Here is a 22920-nt window from a genome sequence, read left to right as displayed (position 1 = left end):
GCCTTAAGTGTAAATACTGACAGAATCGGAGCAAACTGTCCTGTATGAACTTGTTCCTGATTTGGTAAGATTTCAAGGGTAGTGGGATGTCAGGTTGATGCTTTTCCTCTCTCCTCAGAGAGCAGAATAGGCCAAGATACTTCAGAGGTGTAGCTCCAGTGGCAATACTGGGGTTTGCTGTTGGTAACATACATTGGCCAGGGAATTTAACAAGGCAGGAACATATATATAGATATATACAGGAAAAAAACAACAGATTAGTTCAACAGTTAGCAGTTTAGCAGATGAGATTTGATTCATGTAGTCCCAGTGTGGGCTTAAAACAGCAAATATGAATACTTGGGAATTTATTCCTGAAAAAGTGGTGTGGAGGGGCAGGCGAGGAAGAGAGTTGAGAAGCTCTTCAAAGACACAGCTGGTTCTAAAGCTGGTTCTATCAAAAAAGTTAGGAAAGAGGTCTGTGAGCATCAGAAACATAGATTATAAGAGCCTAGTTGCCACATATGGACATAGATCATCTACTGGACAGTGCTGCTTAGTCACAAAATTAGCTTGTGGGGGGTGTAGCTGGGGTTAGTCTCTCTTGCTGGTTGGGAAATCGTCGTGATTTGATCCAGATGATGGATTGAGGCAGTCTGAGTTTGGATAGCACCAATCTTGTTACTCTCAGCTCTGTATCCACAATCCTGTCATCATCTCCATGTACAGATATGTGACTGCTATGCCAGTGAGAGATGAGTAATTCCTTCTAGCCTACCTGCTGCTTATGCATGTTCGCACGAACTTCACCTTGAGCACCTTGTTAACTCCCCTATGGCTAATGCAGAGGGAGAATAAGGCATACAGAAAAAAGTATAGGCATCCATCCTTAATGAAGATGTTTCTTATCCTGCAGACATTTTTATTCTTAATGTCAGCAAAAGTGAAAATTACAAGTGTTTCTAAAACACAACTGCATCTGACCTGACCTCAGCAGCTCCTCTGCTGCTGCACAAGGACAAACCACTTTGCTCCCAAAAGAGCAGTAACCTTATTATCTATGCACAGACCCCATGAATTCATTTTATAAGAGAGCTGAGGAGCAAACCTGAGATGCTGATCAAAGTTGATTCTTTAGTGAAGTGAGGAATACTCAGGCAAATTAATATACTTCCTTGAGTGTGCATTTAAAACCTTATTAAGCTCAGTACTGTAAAAGGCAAAACTATCCCCTCCCATTCATACTCTTAGGCCTCAGTAGTTACATTTCTTCTATTACCAGAGGCTGGAGGCCAAGGACTGTTATGTCAAAAGTAGTACTGCAAATGTTGAGCATAAGTACTGGAGACAAATTTAACATACGGACTTTGTAAAGCTGTATGGGATTAATCTAGGCTAGGATCCTGAATCCTCAGTGATCAGCACAAGCTGATTCAAAGGATAAAACCAGCAGCAGGTACTTGTCTGAAACTGTCTTCAAGGAAAGTTTTTCTTTTTAGGCACAGTAGTTAGAGATTGCAGCAGTGCTTCAGATGGTGTTTAAAGAGTCTGTCGCCTCTTTCCAAGAACTGAATATTTTGAGCATCTGCTAGATATTCAGAAGTGATTCAGATCAGGTCTCTAAGGAGGAAAGGTAACAAGGGTTTGTAAATATGATCAAATCCTACAATAATAACTGAACATCAGTGCTAGCTTTAATGAGAAAAACAGAAGGTGTTAAAATGAGCTAGAAAGCTTTTAGGTCTATTTAGTCTCTCTGCCAAATGAACAGCTTTAATACACAAGCCTGTTGCATGCTCATGCAGTTAACTCAGTATGTTTTATAATGCTTGCCTTGTTAGTGAAAGATAAGAATTTCACTGAAATGCAACAACTTCAGTGAAAATATCTGTTATTTCCTGATTGCTTAACAATTCTGATTTCTTCTGATTTTCAATCCCATTACAAAAATTATAAGTGAGGAAGGACTCCTATACAGCTGCTTCAGAAATTGTTTGTCTTCAGTGGCACATTTGTTTTTCATCTGAGTGTTGACTTAAATTGCATTTCATCCCTCATTTATATTTCTCATCTGCATGATAACATCGTGCACGCTGATGCAGTTTCTCTTGCTATCATCCACATGACTCTTTCTGACTTCATTTGACACTGTATTAAGACCACATTCTTGTTAACATTAATAAGCTCCAAAGTGGTTGAGTGCTGCTTTGAGTGAAGACACATGAAGGGAGGGAAATGTAATGACTGTACACACTGTGAAGTGAAAAGGCTGTCTTAATGGACTAAAATCAACTTAGAGGATAAAATGATTTGACTAACATATAGTTGAGATTAACTTGTCTGATTCAGCCAACACCTTGCTTAAAGTATCATATTATTACCATATCACTAAGAGCTACATTGTAAAGGGTTCCCTGAGTCTGATAGCTCTGGTAGCACTCATGCCTGTAAAACGTAATTTTACTCCTGGGTAGGTACTTAGTCTAATTTATTTCACTTCCTTATGCTTATTGCAGAGAATATATTTGGACATAACATTTGTTCTCAAAGTCTTTTGAAATGAAAAAAACCCCTAAGCTACTGGAATGTCCTCACAAGGAGAGTGGCCAGTTCAGAGAATTGTTCTCAATGAAACTGGGTCTGAAATCACGCTAAGATTTTCTCTATATTTATGGATTGCATAACTTATAGTGTCAGCTGCTGGATGGCAAAATATACTTCCAGTCACAACAAACATTCACACAAACACTATACTATGCATGAAGGAAAAAATCATGACAATGATTTTATTATGGTTAATGGAGCCATAGAGCTCAACATGGTGGTACAGCGTGTCTGCAAAGAGGGTTTCGGTTTTTTTAACTTTACATTAATACTTGAGAGATGACTGAAATAAAAATACTTTAAATCTAATGCAGGATTAAAACAACAGTTGGGTGTGCTTCAGTCTTTATTTTGTAGTTCTTTTGCTAACATACAAAAACATCACTGTCTTTATATTTCCAAAGATATTTTTCTTATTATATCATTACTTCATTATATCTTCTAGCAAGTAACATCACTGGCAGTCGATCTGTGTATGTATATAGACAATTTTTTCCGATATTTTTACTTAAAAGTTTTGATAGGGTGAAGCATAAATGTAGCAAGGTTCTCCATTCTGTGTGCCAAGAACCTTCTTTCTTCGGAAAGTTGGAACACTCATTTTCCAAGAATTCTGTGGAGAGACAGAACTTTTTCACAACTCGAATTTTTGAAAGTGAATTGGATGCAACCAAGACTTTCAGGAAAGCCTGATCTCTTAGCAAACATAGGAGATACTGAAAACATGAGATTCTGGAAATTTTGTGTATCCTTGAGGGTGGGCAAATAAGTCAAGACAAGTCTATAAGAAATATGTTGAGCCACTTTGTGGGGCACATTGACTGTACTTGCTGTGCATTTTACGTGACTTCTTGTATTGTGTATAAAGTGCAAATATTAGAAGTGCTGAGACCCTTGTAACCAGGACTAGAACTTCTAGAATTGCTGTGGTAGTGAAGCCGAGTAAAGTGGATACACTCTGCTGACCTACTATTTTAGAACTTACTTTTTTTAGTAGACTTTCCTCTCCAAAATCTTATGTCAATAATGACAAAGCAACAGAGTAAATAAGTAGGTACTTTAGCCAGAAAGTTCAGCTACTGACCTGTGTGCTAGGGATGATTTTACATTTCCCAGCATGTATCCATTTTGAAAGTTATCGAGGGGAATTTGGACTTCTAGGCCACTGCAGAATAATCACTGAGCAGTTATTTGCTGAAGACAATCACTATTACTAAGGCCCTTACTCCACATCCTTTGAAGGCACTGAAGGATTGTTATTGATTTTTGAGTAGCATTTGTAAGGGGCCTGTGCACTTCAGAGCAACTGGACCACATCATTAGACTATCTAAGGGATTTTCCATCAAATATATTTCTGAAGGCAACACTAATAGAAGAACTCTTAACCTCTGAATCAGAAGATGGATGTATTAGTATTTTAAAGGAAAGAGCTTCAAGAAAATAGCTGCTAAAAGGCTGTTTGAAGTTATGGATCACGAGCTAATCCTTGATTTATGAAAGCAGCATGGTAACAGTTTTCTAATTAATTGATCTGATTGTTCTCAAGAGTGTTGGAGTCTTAATATTCACAGGAGTCAATGATTAGGAAAACCTATTTCTTGGCATCAAAACAAAGTGGACTCTTAGAAAAAAAAGAATGTAACAGCTGCTTGGCCACACTCACTGCACCAGTGGCAGCTGGTGATGTAGCCACGTGAGTCCCATGCCAGTGGACTGACTCACCCAACCTTCTCCTCTGGCATGGTCCCTCTTCTGTTGTAGCAGTATTTTAAATACTCCCAACACTGCTCTGAGGCTCCCTGGCTCTGACAACACCGGGCACTCAGGGCTGCACGTGGAGGTTGAGGTTCCCAGTTCCTGAGCACTGCTGCAGCTGGGGCTGTGTGGGTGACCCTTACTCACCACTGCTTTGCATTAGGCTTTGGATGAACACATCTGAATGTGTTGCAGAAATCCTGGGATTTTGTAATAGAATTTTAGAGTCAGGTCAAATTGAGCTAACTGAGATTTAGGTGAGATTACAGTAAATTTCACTTCTAATTAATTGAGCACCAATAGCACCTCAGCCAGAGCTGACACAATTTTTTTAAAAAGAACAGATTTCCACACCCGAGTTACAAATAAAATTTTAATGGGTTAACTTGGAAACAATGGTATCTATATCTGCCAAGCAAAGACTAAAGTTTATTTACTGCAAGAAGCTAGAATTAAAATTTCTGTTAAAAAAATTTCTCTTTTTAAAACATTAAGCACACAACTTCAACTTTGTCTTTTGCCTTCGATTAGTGTTAACTCGGGTTCTCATGCAACCTTATTTACTGTTTACATAAAGAGAATCCAAACAAGAATGCTATTTTTTTGAAAGAAAATACATATTCCCAGGGTTTTACACTCAAAATCAAGCAAAAACATGAGGAAATTAGTCTTCAGTTTTAGGACTTTCCTTTCTTACTACAATCTGGTTATCTTGACCACCATGTCAGCTAGTAAGTTTACCCAAATACCAGTCTGGTGTTATTGTAATTGCTACTGACAAAATGCTTATGCATAACTTCTCCAAATTTTTGAAGTTTATTAACAAGTGAGAAATGTAAACTTGAGAAAGCCAACACATTTTTATCTTTATTATACTGGATATGCCCTTCCAAAGGACACAGAGTTTGCTCAGAAGTTTGGCTTTAAGAGATCATAAAGCTTTTGAAAATATTTATTTAAAACACAAAACTTGCATGTGTTTTCCTTGTAAATAAAGGATAATGTAGTGCAGAAGAAGTTTATTTAAACTATGCATACAAATATGCATGAATGCCAATTGGATTCAATTTTGCTGCCTTAATTTGAATTAACTGATGGGTCTTTTGACATAAGCTGTACTAATTGTTGCTTATTTGGGTGCAGTATATCAGTGAGCATGGCAATCAAAAGCTTATCCAGATGTTCATATTTTCTTTGATTGCCCACAGCCTTAGGTTTGAAGAAAAGTCAATCAGCAAAATTATTCTTAGCATCTGTCAAGGTACTGATCACATTACCATAATAGTCAGAAAAGCAGAATGACTCTGATTCCCCTTTCACTTACCCTGGTATCAGCCCTCAGTAGCTCTCTGCACTCTTGGTTTGATACCATCACAAAACAGGGAAATTTTGTGAAATTAGAGCAAATGCCCTTACGAGTAGTTGATTTCACCACAGCAAAGCATGAATGTATTTTTATCTTCATATGAATTTATACTTATGTGAGTAACTTCTATAAAAGTATATTTTGTATGTTTTATACTGGTATATGTTTACAATGAGTTATTGACTGATAGGATATTTTTTTTCAAACATCATATAAAAGCTTTTAAGAACTTGAAAAATGAAATGTATTGCACCCATGTGCAGGAAACCTAAGCCTACTGAAACAGTTTCTTTGGATTTGCCTTAAAACTTTTGGACTCCTGTAAGATACATCAAGCTTTGCATTTACTACACAAACAATTTTTTTCAATTCTATTGTGTTTTCACAAAAGCATCCAGATAAAATTCATTTGTGTGTATTTTTTTTTCAGATATTATAAAAGCATCTGACAGAGAGAGTTTGCATTGATTTTCTTTTGAGACAGAATACAGTTCAAAACTGTCTTAACCTTTCTCTCTTTTTATCCCCAGGTGTTTGAAATGTGTCCATGCATTTCCTGTATAATTGGATCCTACCTCATTAAGGGTAAGACTTTTTTTTGCAGTCTTGATAGGAACAGTAGTTAACAAGGGGGAATGCATGGTTTGCACCTGTGTTAACTTAAGAATTACCTGGAATAATGGTCTGGAGTTCTCCCCTGCTCAGGAATGTTTTACCTTGCAGTCCTCACCTGGCTGTCTGGCAGCTGAATACTTTGAGCAAAAATTATAATCCCCTTTTTTTTCTGATACCCTCAGCCTAAGACAATTTGCAGGCAAGGAGAACTCAGGGGAAGAGAGCCCAGCCTCTGTCTATGTGTAGGACTGGTGCAGGTCTCTTACTTGTTGCATAGAAACATCCTGAAACTGTGAAAGTAGAAGAGTCCTTGCCATGGTCCTTAAAGGTGATGGACTGTGGACAAGAAGATTTCTTATTTTCAGGTGTTTATCTGTGAAGTTTGCTGAAATGTCCTTCATGTTTCATGAAGGGCAAAAGCAGACCTGTGGGCAGTAACAGCACTGTGTGCTTCTTCTTCCTATTGAGTAACAAAGTATGTACTTCTCTTTTAGACCTTTTAATGTGTGTCATGTCAAAAAGATGAATTTAACCTGACAGATGAAGATAATAAGGGAAAGATTCTGGAAATGTTATTATGGGTGATGAGCTCCAGCAGCAATTAATTCAGGAATGAGATTACTGAAGGAAGCTCCCAGACTCAACCACAAAACCTTGAATGTGGCTTAGCTCTCAAAGCTTTCAGGAAAAGAGATTACATGAAAGAGGAGCTACTGCATCCACCACAAAGCTGCTTATTTATGACTCATGTCTCAGTGGAAGAGTTTTCAGCATAAGAACTTTTTGAATGGTGCTTCAAAACCAATGACACACAACCCTAGCTAGTTTATAGAGTTGTTTGCATACCTGCTATTAGAAGGCCCACAGCTACTCAGGTTTTGCAGCCCTTTCTACCACAGAAATACTGAGGTAAAGAAAAAAAACCAATGCTCTTCTTCCCTTCACTCTCCAAAAAGGTTGCCAGAGCACATGCACAGCTTTGTGCGTTGTGAGGAGGAGAGGGAAAGGTTTGTATTTTGTGGGTTTTGGTTTTTTGTTGGGTTGGGTTTTTTTAACCTTATTTATGCCTTTGAAGGGATAACAACTAAATGTGAATCCGCTTCTTCCACACCTACAGATATAAAAATCTGTGGGTGCTTTGTCTGGGACATTAATATGATGCTTTTAAGGAGAAATGAGAATTGAGGGGAAGAAAAATGCCTGACAAAATGATGCTGGGCTGAGGCAGCCCCATGGACACAGAACCTGTGCTGCCAGTGTCAGAGCAAACTCCCTCCTTGGTAGAGGTGGAAGCTTTGCTCAGAATAAATATCCAAATAAGTGTAATTAAAGCCATGTCTTAAAAGAGGGCTTTTGTGTATTTCATCAAATACTCAAGTGCTAGTATCACCTTGAGTGCTCTGTGCAGTTTTGGGTGCCACAATACAAGAAAAATCTAAACCTATTAAAGAGCAGCCAAAGGAGGCTACAGAGATGGTGAAGGGCCTTGAGGGGAACCCATATGAGGAGCATCTGAGGTCACTTCGTCTGTTCAGTTACAACTTCCTTGTGAGGGGACGAAGAGGGGCAGGCACTGATCTCTTCTCTGTGGGGACCAGTGACAGGACCTGAGGGAATGGCCTGAAGTTGTGTCAGGGGAGGTTGAGGTTGGATATTAGAGAAAGGTTCTTCACCCAGAGAGTGGCTGCGCACTGGAACAGGATCTCCGGGAAAGTAGTCACAGCACCAATCCTGCCAGAGTTCAAGGAGCATTTGGAAAATGCTCTCAGGCACACAGGTATGATTTTTGGGGCTGTCCTGTGCAGGGCCAGGACTTCGGTGATCCTTGTGAGTCCTTTTCAACTCAGGATATTCTATGATTCCTCAGCTGTACTTGGTCATGTTTCTTTGTAATCCTCCCTTGTCACACATACTGTGTTTGTAGGCCTTGGGCTTTACCCTTTTCTGCTTTTTGCAATGTTACAGCCCTGACCTCTGTGTATGTGAGTCAGCCTGCATTTATTTACAGATATTTGGGGGCACACATCAAGCTCTGTCTTCCTTCACTGTGTTTAAACAGAAAAGTTCGGAATGATATCTGGCTATGAAAAATATTCCAGTGTTGCAAGAGAGCCCTAAAGTACTTTGATGTTTTTGCTTCCTCTGAGTTATGCCTCTCATTAGTGTTAAATGTATCATTTCATACACCATCACAGCTGAGTTCCACTTGGGTAACGTGCATCTGAATTTGCTGTATATCTATATGATGTATTTATTGTTATGCATATTAAGAGGTTATTAACTAACTGTGCTTGCATATGTTTCAGCCCTTAGTTGGCTATCAAATTTGTGATTTCTCTTTCATCTTAGTTTTATAGTAGATGATTCTAACCTAGTCATTAAATTTAATGAGTAATCACATTGGCTAGCTGCTGTTTCTACATGGTACACTTGTGCATACAGTCATCAGAAAGATTATGGAAAACACGAGAAATGAATGCATACATGCAAAACTGCATAATGTCTTGAAATAGTCAAGAATCATTTAATCAGGAAAAATTTCAGGTATTGTCAGTTCACGTGTACTGTCCATTTTTAAATTTTTTTATTGCTTTCTCCAGGAAAATTTTCTTGGAAAGATGTGATGCCAGTTCAAATGTCGTTCCTCAGTGCCACAAAATAATGTGGCTGCTCCACAAGAATAGAGGTCCTGCAGAGCAAGCAGTGTCAGGACTGTTTTGAGAGTGAGTGGTGAGCGTGGGAAGGGAGGGGATGGAGAGCAAGGGACAGGGACGTGGCTGCAGCCAGTGCTGCAGGTATTAGCAGCGCTGTGTTTTCCGTAGAGACATGGAATCGTTGCTGTTGGTTTTAGGTGTGTGTTTTGTAAACCGGGTTTGCTGCTGCCTCCTTACCAGGGGGCTGGTGCACCCCTGCCAATTGGCAATGAGAAACAGACCCCGACCCCTGCTCTACACCAGCAATCACATGGGATGCTCCCAGACTGGCCATAAAGATTTCTCACCCTCTTGCCCTATGTTGAGGGAAGCAAATTCTCCTATCATCCTTTTCCCACATATTTCCCCACTGCTTTCTTATTTCCTGCTTCCCCTGCACATTTTCCTCCTTTCTGTTGTGAGAAACTATTTTATTGTGCCTTTATTCTTCTATTTTATTGCACCTTTATTCCACTGTCAGTATTGTGCTCAGCTCCTGTACCCCAGCACATGGACTGTCTCAGTGTGGCTATGAGGGGACTTCCTCCTACCAGTCAAATATTTTCCATCAGTTTGGAGAAAAACATCTTATAATTTCAAATGGAAACATCACAGCTAAAAAAGTGGGAGAAGTTGGAAGGTGAAACATACTTTGGTCTTTCCAGAATTTAAAGTGCTGTGGAAAGTTTTTAGAAATTAAAATTCCTTTTCTGGCCCTTTCTGACAGTAAACAGCTTTGATCTTAATATCTGTGCATTGAACAACTCTGCAGGCTTAGAGCAAAGTGGATATTTCTAAAATCCTTCTGAGGAATAACAAAAGGATAAGTGATCCCTATACATCCAAATCAGAAAGTTACTGAATAGCGAATGTTATGAAGATTATCTATTTATGCATTCTCCAGAGCCTGAGCCCTCACATTGTGCTGTGTTATCTTGTGAGCCAATTTGGGCAACAGGACCCCAAAGCAGAGCTACTTTCTCACCTGAGCTGCCACTGAGATGATATTCTAATAAAAAAAAAAGGCACAGGCCCAAGAGACTGTATGAATAGAATATAAAACTTTACCTTTTTTTTTTGTTTGTTAATATTTGACAGAAAGAAGGTTTTATACCAATAAAAACAACTTCATTCTAAATCCTTTCACCTCTCATTCCAATAAATTTACTTTCTGTGCTGTAACGAAGAGTACCTGCTCTACAAGTCATGCAGCTCCATGACAGTACCCTGGCTGACTTCACTGGGCTTCCTGCATAAGATGCTGAGTAAACTAACAAATAACAAATCAATGTTTCCATTTCAGAAACAACAATTATATTGTAATGCTGTTATTGTTATTTGTGAGTCATATTCTGGGTTTCAACATTTAGTTAATATTTTCTGTTTAAAAACTCGGGTTTATGGCTCTGCTGTAGCTATGTTTACTTTTTATTTGTGCTGGGGAACTTCAGAGCTTGCAGGCTGGGCCTCTGCAGGCCACAACCTGGTGGCCCTGCACTGCTGCAGCATAGGGGGTGCTGTGGCCATTTTCAAGATCTTTGGCTATGAGATATTTCAGGTTGAGAGGAGAACTCAGTGTGAGGCTTCTGTGTTCATTCCTGGTTAAGATGACCTTGGGACTCTGGGCAGCCTTGTTATCCCAACCCCGGAAACTCAGAAAGGTTCTTTTAATTAACCATTACATCCTTACACCATATCCAGTTTAGAGAACTTCTGGGGCTAGAGAAGAATTAATTTGGTTTTCTTCTGGCAGTTTATTGGGTGGACTGAATTTTAATTTTCATCTGCATTTTAATCTGTGCAAGCTGGAGTTCTTTTATGCTTCAGCAAGATTTAACTACAATGCCTTTTTGATGTTAAAAAAAAAAATTTCTTAGATCATACCAGGGAGCAGAGAAGGCACTTAGATCCCAGTCCCACTGCTGAATTCTTCACAACTCCTGTCTCTTACTGAAGTTAGGTGTGTTTTGATGGAGATCACTTCTTCTACCCTTGAGAAACTGGAAAAAAAGTCAAGGTCTGCCAAAGCTCCCTGGACAACCCAGACAAAACCCGTCCGTGGTAGCAATGTAGGCTTTGGCTCCATCCTCCCTCATTAGAACTGAACCTTCATTCAACAGCTGGGAAAGAAACAAGCCCAATTTTGGCCAGAGCAATATGTCTGAATATCTGTGTGCTTGCAGCCTTCCTCACTGAAATTATCTTCAGTGTTCTTATTGAAAACAAAATGTGTAAATAGCTTTAGAGCAATCTACTCCCTTGCAATAATCTTGGCATTGCTTTTCACTGAACTAACAATAAGCCTCTGATAATTTATGTGCCTACCAAAGGAACACAAATAAGACACATTTCTCGGTAAACATAATAGACAGGACATTTAATATGCTGTCTTTGTAATTTTCAGTTTTTTTGGTGCATGTACAATAGAAGATGTTCATTCACAGAAAAATGAGTGTGCTTGCAATAGAAAATCCATGGCTTTTAAAGCTTCTCCTTCTAGTCATTAGCATGTGAAGCTTCATTTTAAAATTAACAAAGCCATTCCCCAGGAGAAAAATCTTAAGCAGATTAACTGTCCTTATTTTTTGAATCAGATGGTAGCATTTTGTGTCACAGGGTGACTGTTGATGTTAGCCATAATGGCTGCCCGCTTAGACTGAAAATAAAATCTTCATTACATTTTATGAAGTTTTCCAAGAGATGTACCAGTCATGGTGAATTGATATTGCCCTATCCTGGGCTAGAAAGAGGAAAGGAGAGAGAGGTGAAGAAACTACACCTACACACAGAACAGTTTATGCCTTGATGGTCAGAGCTTGTCACTTAAATCTCTATTGTATATCTGTGTTATTCTGGACAGAACATTGCCTCAGTATTTGTGGGCTTGTGTTTGCCATGTGCTGACTCACTCCATTTCCATGCAACGTAACCACAATCTGTGTTTGCAGTGGGGAAACCACCTCCAGGATGGCTTTTCTGGTTAGAGGGGCTTGAAGCAAACTTTCAAGATAAACTGCCCAGTGTCTGGGACTGCACAGGTTTTTAATTTAGAATGGGAAAAATATTGTTCCTTGTTTTCTTTTGGGTTTGGTTCAGTGAGGAATTTGGTTTACATAATTTTTTGTAAGTTTGTTTTTATAATAGTGTATGAAGGATCTGAATCTGAGGTTTTATGTTTTTATGGTTAGTAGGATTTAATTACAGAATCTGAAGTTTATTTTATAGGAGGACTAATGTGTGAGTTTTGATGTGAAATTTCTTTTTGTTCTAAAGAGTGCTCTTTTTGCTTTTTAAGCACTGCTAAGATGAGACTTCTGTCGAGAGAAAAACGGAGAGCATAATTTTTGCTTAAAGGCAAGAATATATAATGGCATTTTCCCCCTTTAATCTGAAACCTGGAGAGGAAAAACAACAGCATTTTGAAAAAGAGAATGGACAAAGAGGAGTGAGAATAACTGGCAGTGGTGAGATGTTTTCATGACAAGGATAAATAGTAAGGTATGTGGTTAAGGCCTTAAGAAGGGTTAAAGAATAAACCTGATGGGTCCTTGCCTGAGAAGTGTAGAAGACTCAAGTTTATTTTGTCTTTTGGGATGTTGCCAACACAAACCTTAGCAAGATGCTTTGACTAATTCTGGAAAAATCTGGTTTCATTTGGCTTCTTGAATACATCATTGCACTTTTAGAAACAACATTCTGCTGCAGACTAATCCTGACTCTGTAAAAACACAGCCATTTTTATTTTTTACCCATATCACCCTAAAGCATATCACCCAGAAGTGTTGGGGTTTTTTTTAGACAGGCTTGAACAGCTCAGCCCCTAACTTAACCTGGCCCACTTGAGCAGCAGAAAGTAGCTTCTCTTCTGCCAAAATTATCGGAGCTGCTTTCACAGCTTGCTTAGACATAACTAGAGTTAATAAAGAACAGTTAGCAGATTAAAAAAAGATAGGCTGTTTTGGAGAAGGCCCTGGGGACATATGTCATGTCTCTAGATGGGACCCATCACCAGTTCTGGTTCCATTATCTAAAGCAAGGTGCTGGAAATTTTGTGTTCCAGTAGTTTCTAAGTCTTGGTCTAATTCTTGTCTTCTGTTTCCCATTAATAAGTAGGGTCACTTGCCTACTTTATGGGATCCTACAAGGATAAGCACAAGACTGTGAAGCAGACAGACATTGTATCTTGTAAGAGTGGCTGGAGATGGAATATCAGGCTCCTCTCTCATGTTTGATAGTATTATGAGGACTGCTGGAGCTACAACTCCATACAAGCCAGATGTGAACTTATCAGCCCTGCTGCACAGTAACATGGCCAGACCAGCCGCTTCACTGTTGACACTTCTCCTCCCAGTGCTGTTGCCCAGTGCTTGCCAGGACATGTAGTAAGATTACTTTTCTTTAGAGCCTGGATGGTCTGGAAGCAGAATGAAGTTACACTAATGACTGTGGGTGAGTTCTGGACACTGAAATAAGAGAATGACCAATCCAGATAGACAAGACTTGATTTTATTAATAAAATTTGTATTTTCCTCTTTGAGGTGACAGTTACAAACTTTGGTTCAAAAATAAAAGAAAATATGAACAGCAAGAAGTTGACTTTTGAAATCTCACTTTTACATGTATAAACGTGCATAAGAAAATACCAGTTGGAAACGAGCCAGCAGAAACTAGTACTATTTAATTTAACAATTTATAAGAAATAGAAACAAACATTTCTTTTCAAGTCTTACATATATTATGAAAAATAATTACAAAAGGATTTGTGTTGTAAAGCTAAAATGTAATTTCTACTTCCAACTACCTGAATAAAATGTTCAGAGGGAAGGCCAAACCAACCTGTGTTTTTGGTGAGCTTTGAATAGCGAATCGTAAGGGTTTGGGTCAAAGACAGCTCTGTAGGAAGCAGTCCCTCGTATGTTGCTTAGCAACTGTGTAGAATCACATGACCTAGACATATTGCATCCCTGGCCTTCAGGTGGAATAACAGGAAGAAAAATCATTCATATTAATGGGACGGGCAAATATTGTATAGGACCATTCTGTGGAACTTTTAGTATCCAGTTCAGGAAGCAAACATCCATTGCTTACATAAACATCTAAGTAAACACTGCAAAACTCCATAAATAACTGTTTAGAATTCAGTTTTTATATTTATGCAGACCAAATAAGCACAATGGAAACAAATCTAGATGAGATTAAAAAAAAAAAAAACAACAAAGGAAACCTATATGACTAATTTATTTCACACAGATTTTTTTAACAGTTCTCTTACACAGAAGTTTGTTTTTTTCTTACATATTTTCCCCACCCAAAAATATAAACTTGTTTCTTTTAGGTATATACAGTTATCTTATGAAATTATGGAATTAGAAAAGAAAATAAGAAGTCTGAGGTATAGCACCATGGAACACAGCACCTTTGAAGGTGCTTTCATTATCAAAATTCATTGTCACAGAGTGATATCAGCAGAAAAGAGTTGTTTGAGTGTGCTGCTCAAGATCTTCCAGTTTTGCCACCTTAAGTTTACTGGCAACTTCAAATAACAAAGCTTTTCAACAACAATATATACAAAGGGATTTTTATTATTAATCAGAAATGGAATTGGCTTCACCAGCAATTACAGTTTTATTTTTTCAGAATACATACACAGTATTGACCATGTAGTTTTGTAAATGTAAAATAACAGCCAGATGCAATTCAGAGACACATGCAAGTTTTGGAAATGGACAGAGAAATAACAGTATAGTACTGTACATAGAATAATTACAGTTTATTAAATACTTTCTTAACACCTCTTTGTTGTAATGGAAGGAGCACCATGTTGTTCGTTTTTTACAGCACCAGAGGAATCCAAAGGGGTTGTTCCTGAAGTGAGCCCTATGTTGTCTGTCTGTGCCACAGCATCTTTGCAAAATAAGTTTAAGTCATGTGATTCTGGCCCTACAAGGGCAATGATTACTTTCTAGATAAGACATACATACACAGCAAGACACATTTTCTATGCCATCCTTATTCAAAACTTGCATGTGGCATGAAGTGGGTTGGTAGCACCAAAGTGCAACATTTTTGTTGATCTGATTTTGTCTTAAGCTTAACCAAGGAAGCAGACAGGACCGACCTCAAATCCAAACTTCTGGTTCTGATCACCAAAGTCATTGATCATCACATCAACTATGGGCACTTGGTCTATTTTGGGCGTGTTGATTTCAATCACTGTCTTTGCATAGCCCTTTCTTGACTGTTAAAAGAGAAGCAAAAAAAAGCAAATGGTTATAGATCAGAGCAGTGAGCATGTGCTGGAGATCTTCACAGGTTATCTCTGAAGTGGAGAATTTGTAAGTTTTTGCCCCGTCAGGCAGCAGATATTGCAAACTCTAAAGTTTATTATGTTTATAAATTGTCTTATGATTTTTAGAATGTTTTGATTTTAGAAGGAGAATAGGCAGTAGTTTTTTGACTTACTAAAATAGACCTATAAATGAAAACTAATCTAAGACATTTCATCTTTCTTAAAGAATTCTCAGTTCATGTCTGTACTATTTAATAACTAATAATATTCCCATAGCAGTGCACATCTTCCTTGTGAAAAAATCATTAATTAGTTCTGAAAGAGAAAGAGTGTAACTGTCTCACAAAATATTACAGCAGCTGTTTGGACAGGAAAGAAAGTAGTAGTCTGACAGGACTGCCAACTGATGGACTTAGAAGCCAGCTTTGAAGGCACATCCTTGCTGCCCAAAGAAAGCTCTCTAGCTCCTCTATATGTCATGCAGCCAAGTCATCATGTTAGTTATCAGAACTGCACTTCCTTTACATGGTCTCTTGTATTTGCTGAGACCCTTCAGCTGTGCCAGAGTCCTGGAGTTCAGATAAGCATCCAAGTTGACAGATCTGAGGGTTTACAGAGTTACAACGTTCAGCTCTCTCAGGAGCTCTGCATTCACCCACTGTGGATAACAAAAGTGAAATAAAAATACAAAGCATATAGAAAGGCTGACATGAAGCAGTTTTGTAGTAGACTCTCACTGCTGAGCAGAGACTCTGCACTTCCTGAGCTGCATCTCTGTCTGAGAGCCAGGTGGCACTTTCAGGTCTCTAATTCTGTATCACTGACTTCTCAGAAACTGCCTTCAAAATGCTCCCATATCAAACCCCAAAATAATTAATGAGGCTTCAACTGTCACTTGCTCTTTTGATGTCTTTGTTTCAAAGTGTTGAGTACAAATCATTCTGTTTCTGAAAAGTGGTAACAGTTGTATTGCCCACAGAGACCCTGATGGAGAGGTGATCAGAGAGCTGATGCATGTTTGGACACCTCTGGGAATTTTAGCAAAGCTAAAGGAGGATTTTGAAAAGTAAAATCCACAAACTTCACCTGGTTTTGACTACACAAAATGAGGAAAGGAAATATAAAGTCACATATCAAACTATTAAAATAATTTACTATGTTTGGGTACATACATATGGCTTATTTAATACATGTTTTTCTGTATTCACTAAATATTCTGTTTGCATATGCCTTGATGGCCATTCCAGGTTTGTTCCATTTCTGTAGCTTGGCTTATGGTTATTTCTTTTTGGTACGTATGTGAAATTTAAATATGGGACTAGTGTACTGTAGTTAAAAACCTACTAAAAGTCAGTATATGAAAAGTAAAGTGTTTAGAAAGCTTTTCTCAGAAGAAAGCTATGAAAAATAGATTTGTCTGATTTCTACTTTAAATGACAGGTTGGTTTTGTAAAGGCTCTTTGAGCGTGTACTTACTGCACAGCCGTCGTGAAGAGCTTTGATGTAAGGATTGTTGTCGTAAGACATTTCTTCATCGTTCGATCCTAAGAACCTCAGTGCTTTGTCATAGCTGTCAGACGGGGCGTCATGCCAAGCTACAGACTGGTGACAGTTATAAGTGAAATTTTGTCTGGCAGAGGCACTCAGTAGTTTAAGGAATGTCATTTGGACCATATTAATGGAATTGCCTTCAACATCCAAATAGGAGAGCTGGAAAATACAAGAAGTTAGATGAATATTTATCTTTTTTTTTTTTTGTTACAATGCGAACTAAAATTATTGTTGACAAAAAAGAACCACATAGCTGTTCTTAAAAAAAAAATTAACTAACATATAACATTTTATGGAGTTTTAAAGGTCAGTACAACTATGACTCAGTAAATAGATTTTCATAATGTAGCAATATATTTAGGACGAGGAACCACATATTTTAGCTTCATTCCATTTGGAAAGACAGATAATTACTCCTATCTTATAGTGTAAAACAGTAGAATCTCTTTGGAAATCTGTTTTTAGTTAATCATAAAGTCATGTCAGCCTGCAGCCTCATCTTTTCATACTCAGTATATTTCCAGTTACTGCACTGGGGTGGCAGATCTGTGCTCCAGCTGCTTTCCTAAGGTTCAGTGGTGATGTGTGGTCTGCCAGAAGGCAGATCCTCACCATCAGGTGTGCAGGTGACCACTGGGATCACCGTGGGACAACACAAAGCAGGCTTCTGTTGTCCAGTGGTAAGAGGCCACATAACTGCTGTAATATTTAGGGCAAAAAGGCTGGGGGTCTTTTCATTATCTAAATATTTATAAAATTCCTTGGGATCTGCTGATCGCTGATAATGTGCACCTGATTTGTGAATACAGTTATGTTGCAGTGACAACTTACAAGTTTGCCTCGCTTGAATTCACTAAACCAAGATCCTGGATTCTCCTTTGGCCATGATGAAATTCTAACCTGTGCAATCAAACAGCAGAGACAGAATTATTTAAAACATATATTAACAGATATGAAGGTTTTATATTACTTGGGACAAATTTCACACCAGATAATAAACAATGGTTCTTTCTGAAATCTCAGTCACTTTAAAGCTCTAAAATAGGATGTTTTTCTTGTATAGAATGCCTTCAAACTAGTGACTTTGCCAGGAACTCAAGGCGATAGCTTATAAAGAGAGTTAGTTCTAACTAAGGGAGACCATTATAATCTGTTAAGATTCAGGTAAACTGGTGGTATGAATTGTTGTTGTGAAGAGAGTCTAAATTAGAGTTTTCCCTGCTTCTGCTGATAGATCTCATTTAGGCAAGCTTTTAGAAAGCCTTCCTCTATACCTTCTGCCCCCTCTGATATAGTCTGTAACAGTGAGTAAGGACAGTGTTAATACATAGTGTTTTACATCTACTTTGCATAGGCATAAATGAATAGCTATAAATGAACCCACAAGAGAAACACAGTAAGAGTTTTGCTTTTAGGTGACAAATGCTAGATTATGTTGAGTAACTGGCTGCTCAGCTGTGTTGCATTCTGAAAGGCAGTGAAATATTAGCAAGCAGGTGCATAGATTCCCTGTCTAAGACTGAAAATGGTATTTGTTAACTCTATGTACCATTTTACCACTCCATTCAGAGGTATGCAAATTTAAAAATGTAATTAGAAAGACAGATATATGAAAATGTGACAGTGTAATTATCCTGTTTAGTTTAAAATTGCAACAGCACAGTAGGATCTGTCAACAGCCACCTGAAAGCACAGATTGGTACTTACTCCTTCAGATTTCTTATCTGGGTAGATGCAAGTTTCCCCACCTGCTGTGAAATTGCAGTATACTTTGAAGGAGTCTCCAGAACAGCCCTGGTTAGGATCAATCCAATATTCCCCTAAAACAAATGACAAAATATTTGCCTTATATAGTAGTATTGGTATTTGGATAAACTAGGCTTTACTGCTACCTAATGGTTCTCCAAACTGTGTAGCAAAGTTATTTTATCCTAATAAGAAAGCAACCTTTTCTTTTCTGCCTTATGATCTGTTGCTGTTGTCATTTATGAAAGACAACACCAGGATCAAAGTTTGTTTTTATCTGGGTTCTCTTGTTTTTGTCTAGTTTGACTTCAAACTGTGGTTCTGTTGCAGCAGACTGCTGAGGTTTGAAAGGAACTGCAGACAGACACCTTGGACTAGAGGAGGAATGACAGTATATGTGGAACATATATTGCAAGTCTCAAAAATCTGGCCATTTCAGTATTTCAGCTAGAAGGATAATTTGTGCATGTGGTGAGAGTACTCTCCAAAACAGAGCAGAGGCAGCCTTAGGCAGAAATAAGCTATGGGTTAGGTCAGAGAGCAAAATCTGGAGTCATTTGCATAGTTATCTGCATAAAAAGGTGTGTGCCCCTTTTGGGGATTGGTGGGGTTGTAGCTGGCACAAGTACCTAAAGCTTCCACTGAGAGAGATTTACCTCACACAAAGACCTTTTCACTCCTGGGTTATGAAGATGCAGTGCTAGTGAAACTAGTGAAGGCTGGGCATGAAAGAGAGTGCAGTCCATCCAAGGTCCATTAAAAGTCACTGCTTTTTAAAATCTAATATTCTAATTATAATGATGATTTCTGTGTTGTGGGTTCTTATCTCCAGATATTTCCTAAGCAGGACAGCCATTGATTTTCTGACTCTACAGGTCTAATCCCGTTTCAAACAAATAGTAGAGGTTTCAAAGAGAAATGACAAATCCTTTCATCAGTTCTGTCTTCTGAATATAGAATATAGACAAAATATTTATGGGATTTAAAAATTCTGTTGATTTAGGCTGTATTTATTGAAAACAGTCCTTCCTATCTGTAAGTCTTGTCCCTGGAGAATTTTGTATTTTAATGAATACATTTGCTTTTATTTTAACCAAAATAAGATTACTTTTATATGAAGGCTCCAAATAAGAAGCAAATACTGGTAAATGAAGAAGGTGATTGTGTTCTATAAAAACCATTCCCTATTATGGAGGGTACTGAATTGTAAAATATGTACTTTTCATATAGCACATACACTGCTTAACTACTCCTCAAGGCAACCATCTGTTCTTATCTATCTTGAACGAAAGAAATAAAATATTATTAAACTGTCAAAATCCATTTTTCCTTCCATTTAAAAACAGAAAAATATTGTTTTGAACTGGGAAAAATATCTATTGCAATTGAAAAATATATGAAAGGATGAAAATTCTGTGAAGGCTGGCTTTCATTTAAACCTTTTCAGAGGGGTAAACTCAGTTATAAAAAAAAAGAAGAAAAGAACAAAGCATAATAAAATCAAGATAGTTCTTCAGAACATTGTGTCTTGTTCATACTACTTTGCATTTTATCATGCTAGTACTTGGTAGTATTAAGCAGTATCAAAGAACCTTTGCTGACTGATATAGAACAAACAATGGTGGTGCAGTAGAACAAATTATTGTTTCTAAAGGTAAAAGAATAGTAAAATTTTTGAGAGTTATAATTGATAATAAATCTCCTATGATACCAATGCTGTTTTATATTATTATGCTAAGCTAAAGTATACAGCTACTAAAATAATTACCATTAATTTTAAAAGAAGCAATTAGCTGTCCCAGCATGCTGACATTTGTGATTTTACTTTCCACTGATCTAAACAGTATCAGTCTTTCATCACACTCCTGCTTGGATTGTCCTGGAAATGTAAGGCCCACCTTTCAAAAAAACAACTGTTTTTTATTTAAAAAGTTTTAACCCTAAAACCAGATCAGGTTATGTGTTTCAAGAATTTTGGCTTTTACCAAAAGAACATCTCTTACATTTTTAAAAATTTTGTACCTGTAAAAATGGATTCAACGAGACTGTATTTGTTGAGCAACTGTATTACCCATCTCCCAGTAATTAATTATTCTGCCAAAGTATCTTGGCAGACCATAAGCTCAGCCTTGTCTCCTCTGCCATGCAATATTAACATACCATCTGGGAAGTCTGGGTGACAGAGTTGCAAGTCTTTGCAGGTTCGGGCAGGGTTATTCTGAGTGCCCATTGGGTACTTCATGTGCTCAATGTCTTGCTTCAGCGAATTCAGTGAACCAAAGATCTCTTCCATGCCATCAGAATAATCCAGAATATTGTCCCCAGCATCAGATAACATATAATCAGGAGATCTTCTTGTCTTCTTGGGTGACTGGATTGGCAGTGGCTGGATTACCTCACCCGGAGGGCCCTGAGTAGAAAGCAACAGATCTGATTATCTTTTCTGTTTGTTTTTCAGCTGAGGAAGACCACAGAATGTGGCTTGGAGATGCCTTGAATAGGCTTTCTTCAATGTGTTTATTTCTTTATTTCGCTTAATTCCTTCAGATTTATACCTGTGTGTTTTGATTTACTGGCAAAAAAAAAGACTGTAGAAGCCAAACCCTCGTTGTGCTCTAAACTCTTCTCACTACATTGCTGTTTGGGGAAGAGTGTGTTGCCCTCACATAAGTGTGTAGAACTGACTTGCAGTTACCTCTGTATCCCTGACAATTCCCTTGAGCACAGACATAGTCTGTGAAAACTGTGGATGTTTCCTGTGATAAAACTTCAAAATTCCACTTGGGGTCTATGAAGCAATATTTAATTTCAAGAAATTGAAACACTTCATTCAGATTTGGACTCTTTTCATTTTATATTATTATGATATGAAAAATAGTGGAAACAGAAGAATATCACCAGGGGAAAGTAGTATCATTCTATTTTCTGTGCTTCAATATACACCTTAAATAATTATTGCATGAGGGTTTTTTGTTTGTAGGGGGCATATAGGGGGTTTTTGGGTGTTTTATTTGGGGAGGTGTTTGTTTCACATTTCTAATGGACTTTGCAGTGCAGACATGTATTTCTGTGTCTGGGGATCTGTGAAAAATGATTCTCGAAAAATTAATTTTCAAACAATCATTGTTATTTTAGTTCAAAAATGCTGGGTTTTACCCTTGTCAAAACAGGGGGATTGTGTCAATGTAATGCCAAGATAAGAATTCTTACTTACTGGGGGACCAGGTGGACCAGGTAACCCACTGTCACCCTTTTGACCAGCAGGACCCTATAAAGCAATGAAAGAAATGCAGTGTTGGCCATGCTACACAATGTTTAAAAACAACACACAAAACTTAAGTAAAAGAACAAAAAATAGGAGAATTACTCACGCTGGATCCTTTAGAACCCTTTGGACCCTGGGGACCCTACGGATAAGAACACAGAACTATAGTTGGAGTTTATTGCACACAATGTGGAAGTGTTTTGAGCAGGAGGACTGGATGAAATTACTTACAGGTAAACCAGGAGGACCAGGGGGTCCAAGTGGACCAGCAGGACCAGAAATTCCCTAAAAATGAATAAGAGAATAAGCACAGAACTAAAGTATCCTACATACTGCAGTGGATTAAAAATGCATACCTATGAAAAAGGTAGTCCAACTAAATGTTCAACTCAGATGAGTTTTGATTTAGGCCATTTGCTAGGGGCCAAAAGAGTTTGCAAATTTAAAATATTATCTGACAGTTGAGTTGCTTGTAGTTGTTCTTACACTGCAGTCACAACTGTGTTCCTCTTCAAACTGGTTTGGAAAGCTCACTTTTTACACAGTGTCTTAATAACAAGGAGAAAGGAAGCTACTTTGAGTCATGCAGTTAATAAACATGATGAGATTGGTGCTGCTATTTTTATCTTGTCCCTAACTTGTGTTATGTGTGTATAATGTGGTGTATGTGTTTCCTTCCATTTTCTCAAACATTCTATAATCTCATTTTAAGCTGTTTAATTTCACTGTGTTTGTACAATGCCTAAGGAAGTTTTAACCTCTGGCAGGAGACTCTAGGTGTTAAATGTTTATAATAACCTTGTCTTTCAAAAGAAAGCCTGGAATATGTGCTCCTTGCTTGTATGGAACTTGAATGGAAACACAAATGTGTTGTACTCACTGCATCACCCTTGGCTCCAGGAGATCCCTGTGGGCCAGGAAGACCCCTATCACCCTTTTCACCCTGTTCTCCTGGAGGTCCAATCAGGCCAATCAAACCAGGATGTCCCTAAACAAGATTGAAGAAAATATAGTTAAAACTCAATATACATTAGAATAAATGTGTTTTGCAGACAC

At 38.0% G+C, this 22920-nt stretch overlaps 1 protein-coding gene and 1 long non-coding RNA gene across 10 annotated transcripts in view; one reads left to right on the top strand and one right to left on the bottom strand.

Moving 5' to 3' along the window:
• LOC108503342 overlaps positions 1-22920 on the top strand; it is a 174130-nt gene that overhangs the window by 136200 nt on the left and 15010 nt on the right. The window contains exons 5-8 of one of the 4 annotated variants that reach the window (XR_001876804.1): positions 6236-6290; positions 8921-9050; positions 12309-12511; positions 21058-21733. This is a non-coding gene — a long non-coding RNA (uncharacterized LOC108503342). Of the gene's footprint in view, positions 1-6235; positions 6291-8920; positions 9051-12308; positions 12512-13126; positions 13191-13257; positions 13605-21057; positions 21734-22920 lie in introns of those variants that run through there. The other 3 variants (XR_001876807.1, XR_001876805.1, XR_001876806.1) reach the window with 3 other exon arrangements.
• The window catches only part of COL11A1 (collagen type XI alpha 1 chain), a 135545-nt gene continuing 126122 nt past the window's right edge, over positions 13498-22920 (bottom strand). For 4 of the 6 annotated variants that reach the window (XM_017827246.1, XM_017827248.1, XM_017827247.1 and 1 more), the window contains 9 exons: positions 22745-22852; positions 22096-22149; positions 21971-22006; positions 21814-21867; positions 20760-21009; positions 18561-18673; positions 17685-17753; positions 16779-17012; positions 14649-15251 (listed from right to left, as the gene is read on the bottom strand). In XM_017827246.1, the coding sequence (XP_017682735.1) occupies positions 15105-15251; positions 16779-17012; positions 17685-17753; positions 18561-18673; positions 20760-21009; positions 21814-21867; positions 21971-22006; positions 22096-22149; positions 22745-22852 (1065 nt within the window). In that variant the 3' untranslated portion in view covers positions 14649-15104. Of the gene's footprint in view, positions 15252-16778; positions 17013-17684; positions 17754-18560; positions 18674-20759; positions 21010-21813; positions 21868-21970; positions 22007-22095; positions 22150-22744; positions 22853-22920 lie in introns of those variants that run through there. The other 2 variants (XM_017827245.1, XR_001876803.1) reach the window with 2 other exon arrangements.

The sequence above is a fragment of the Lepidothrix coronata genome, unplaced genomic scaffold, assembly GCF_001604755.1.
Source record: "Lepidothrix coronata isolate B3197 unplaced genomic scaffold, Lepidothrix_coronata-1.0 Scaffold136, whole genome shotgun sequence".
NCBI classification, from domain to species: Eukaryota; Metazoa; Chordata; class Aves; order Passeriformes; family Pipridae; genus Lepidothrix; species Lepidothrix coronata.
Note: the sequence above shows the minus strand (reverse complement) of the source record. Positions and strands in the feature narration are given on the sequence as shown.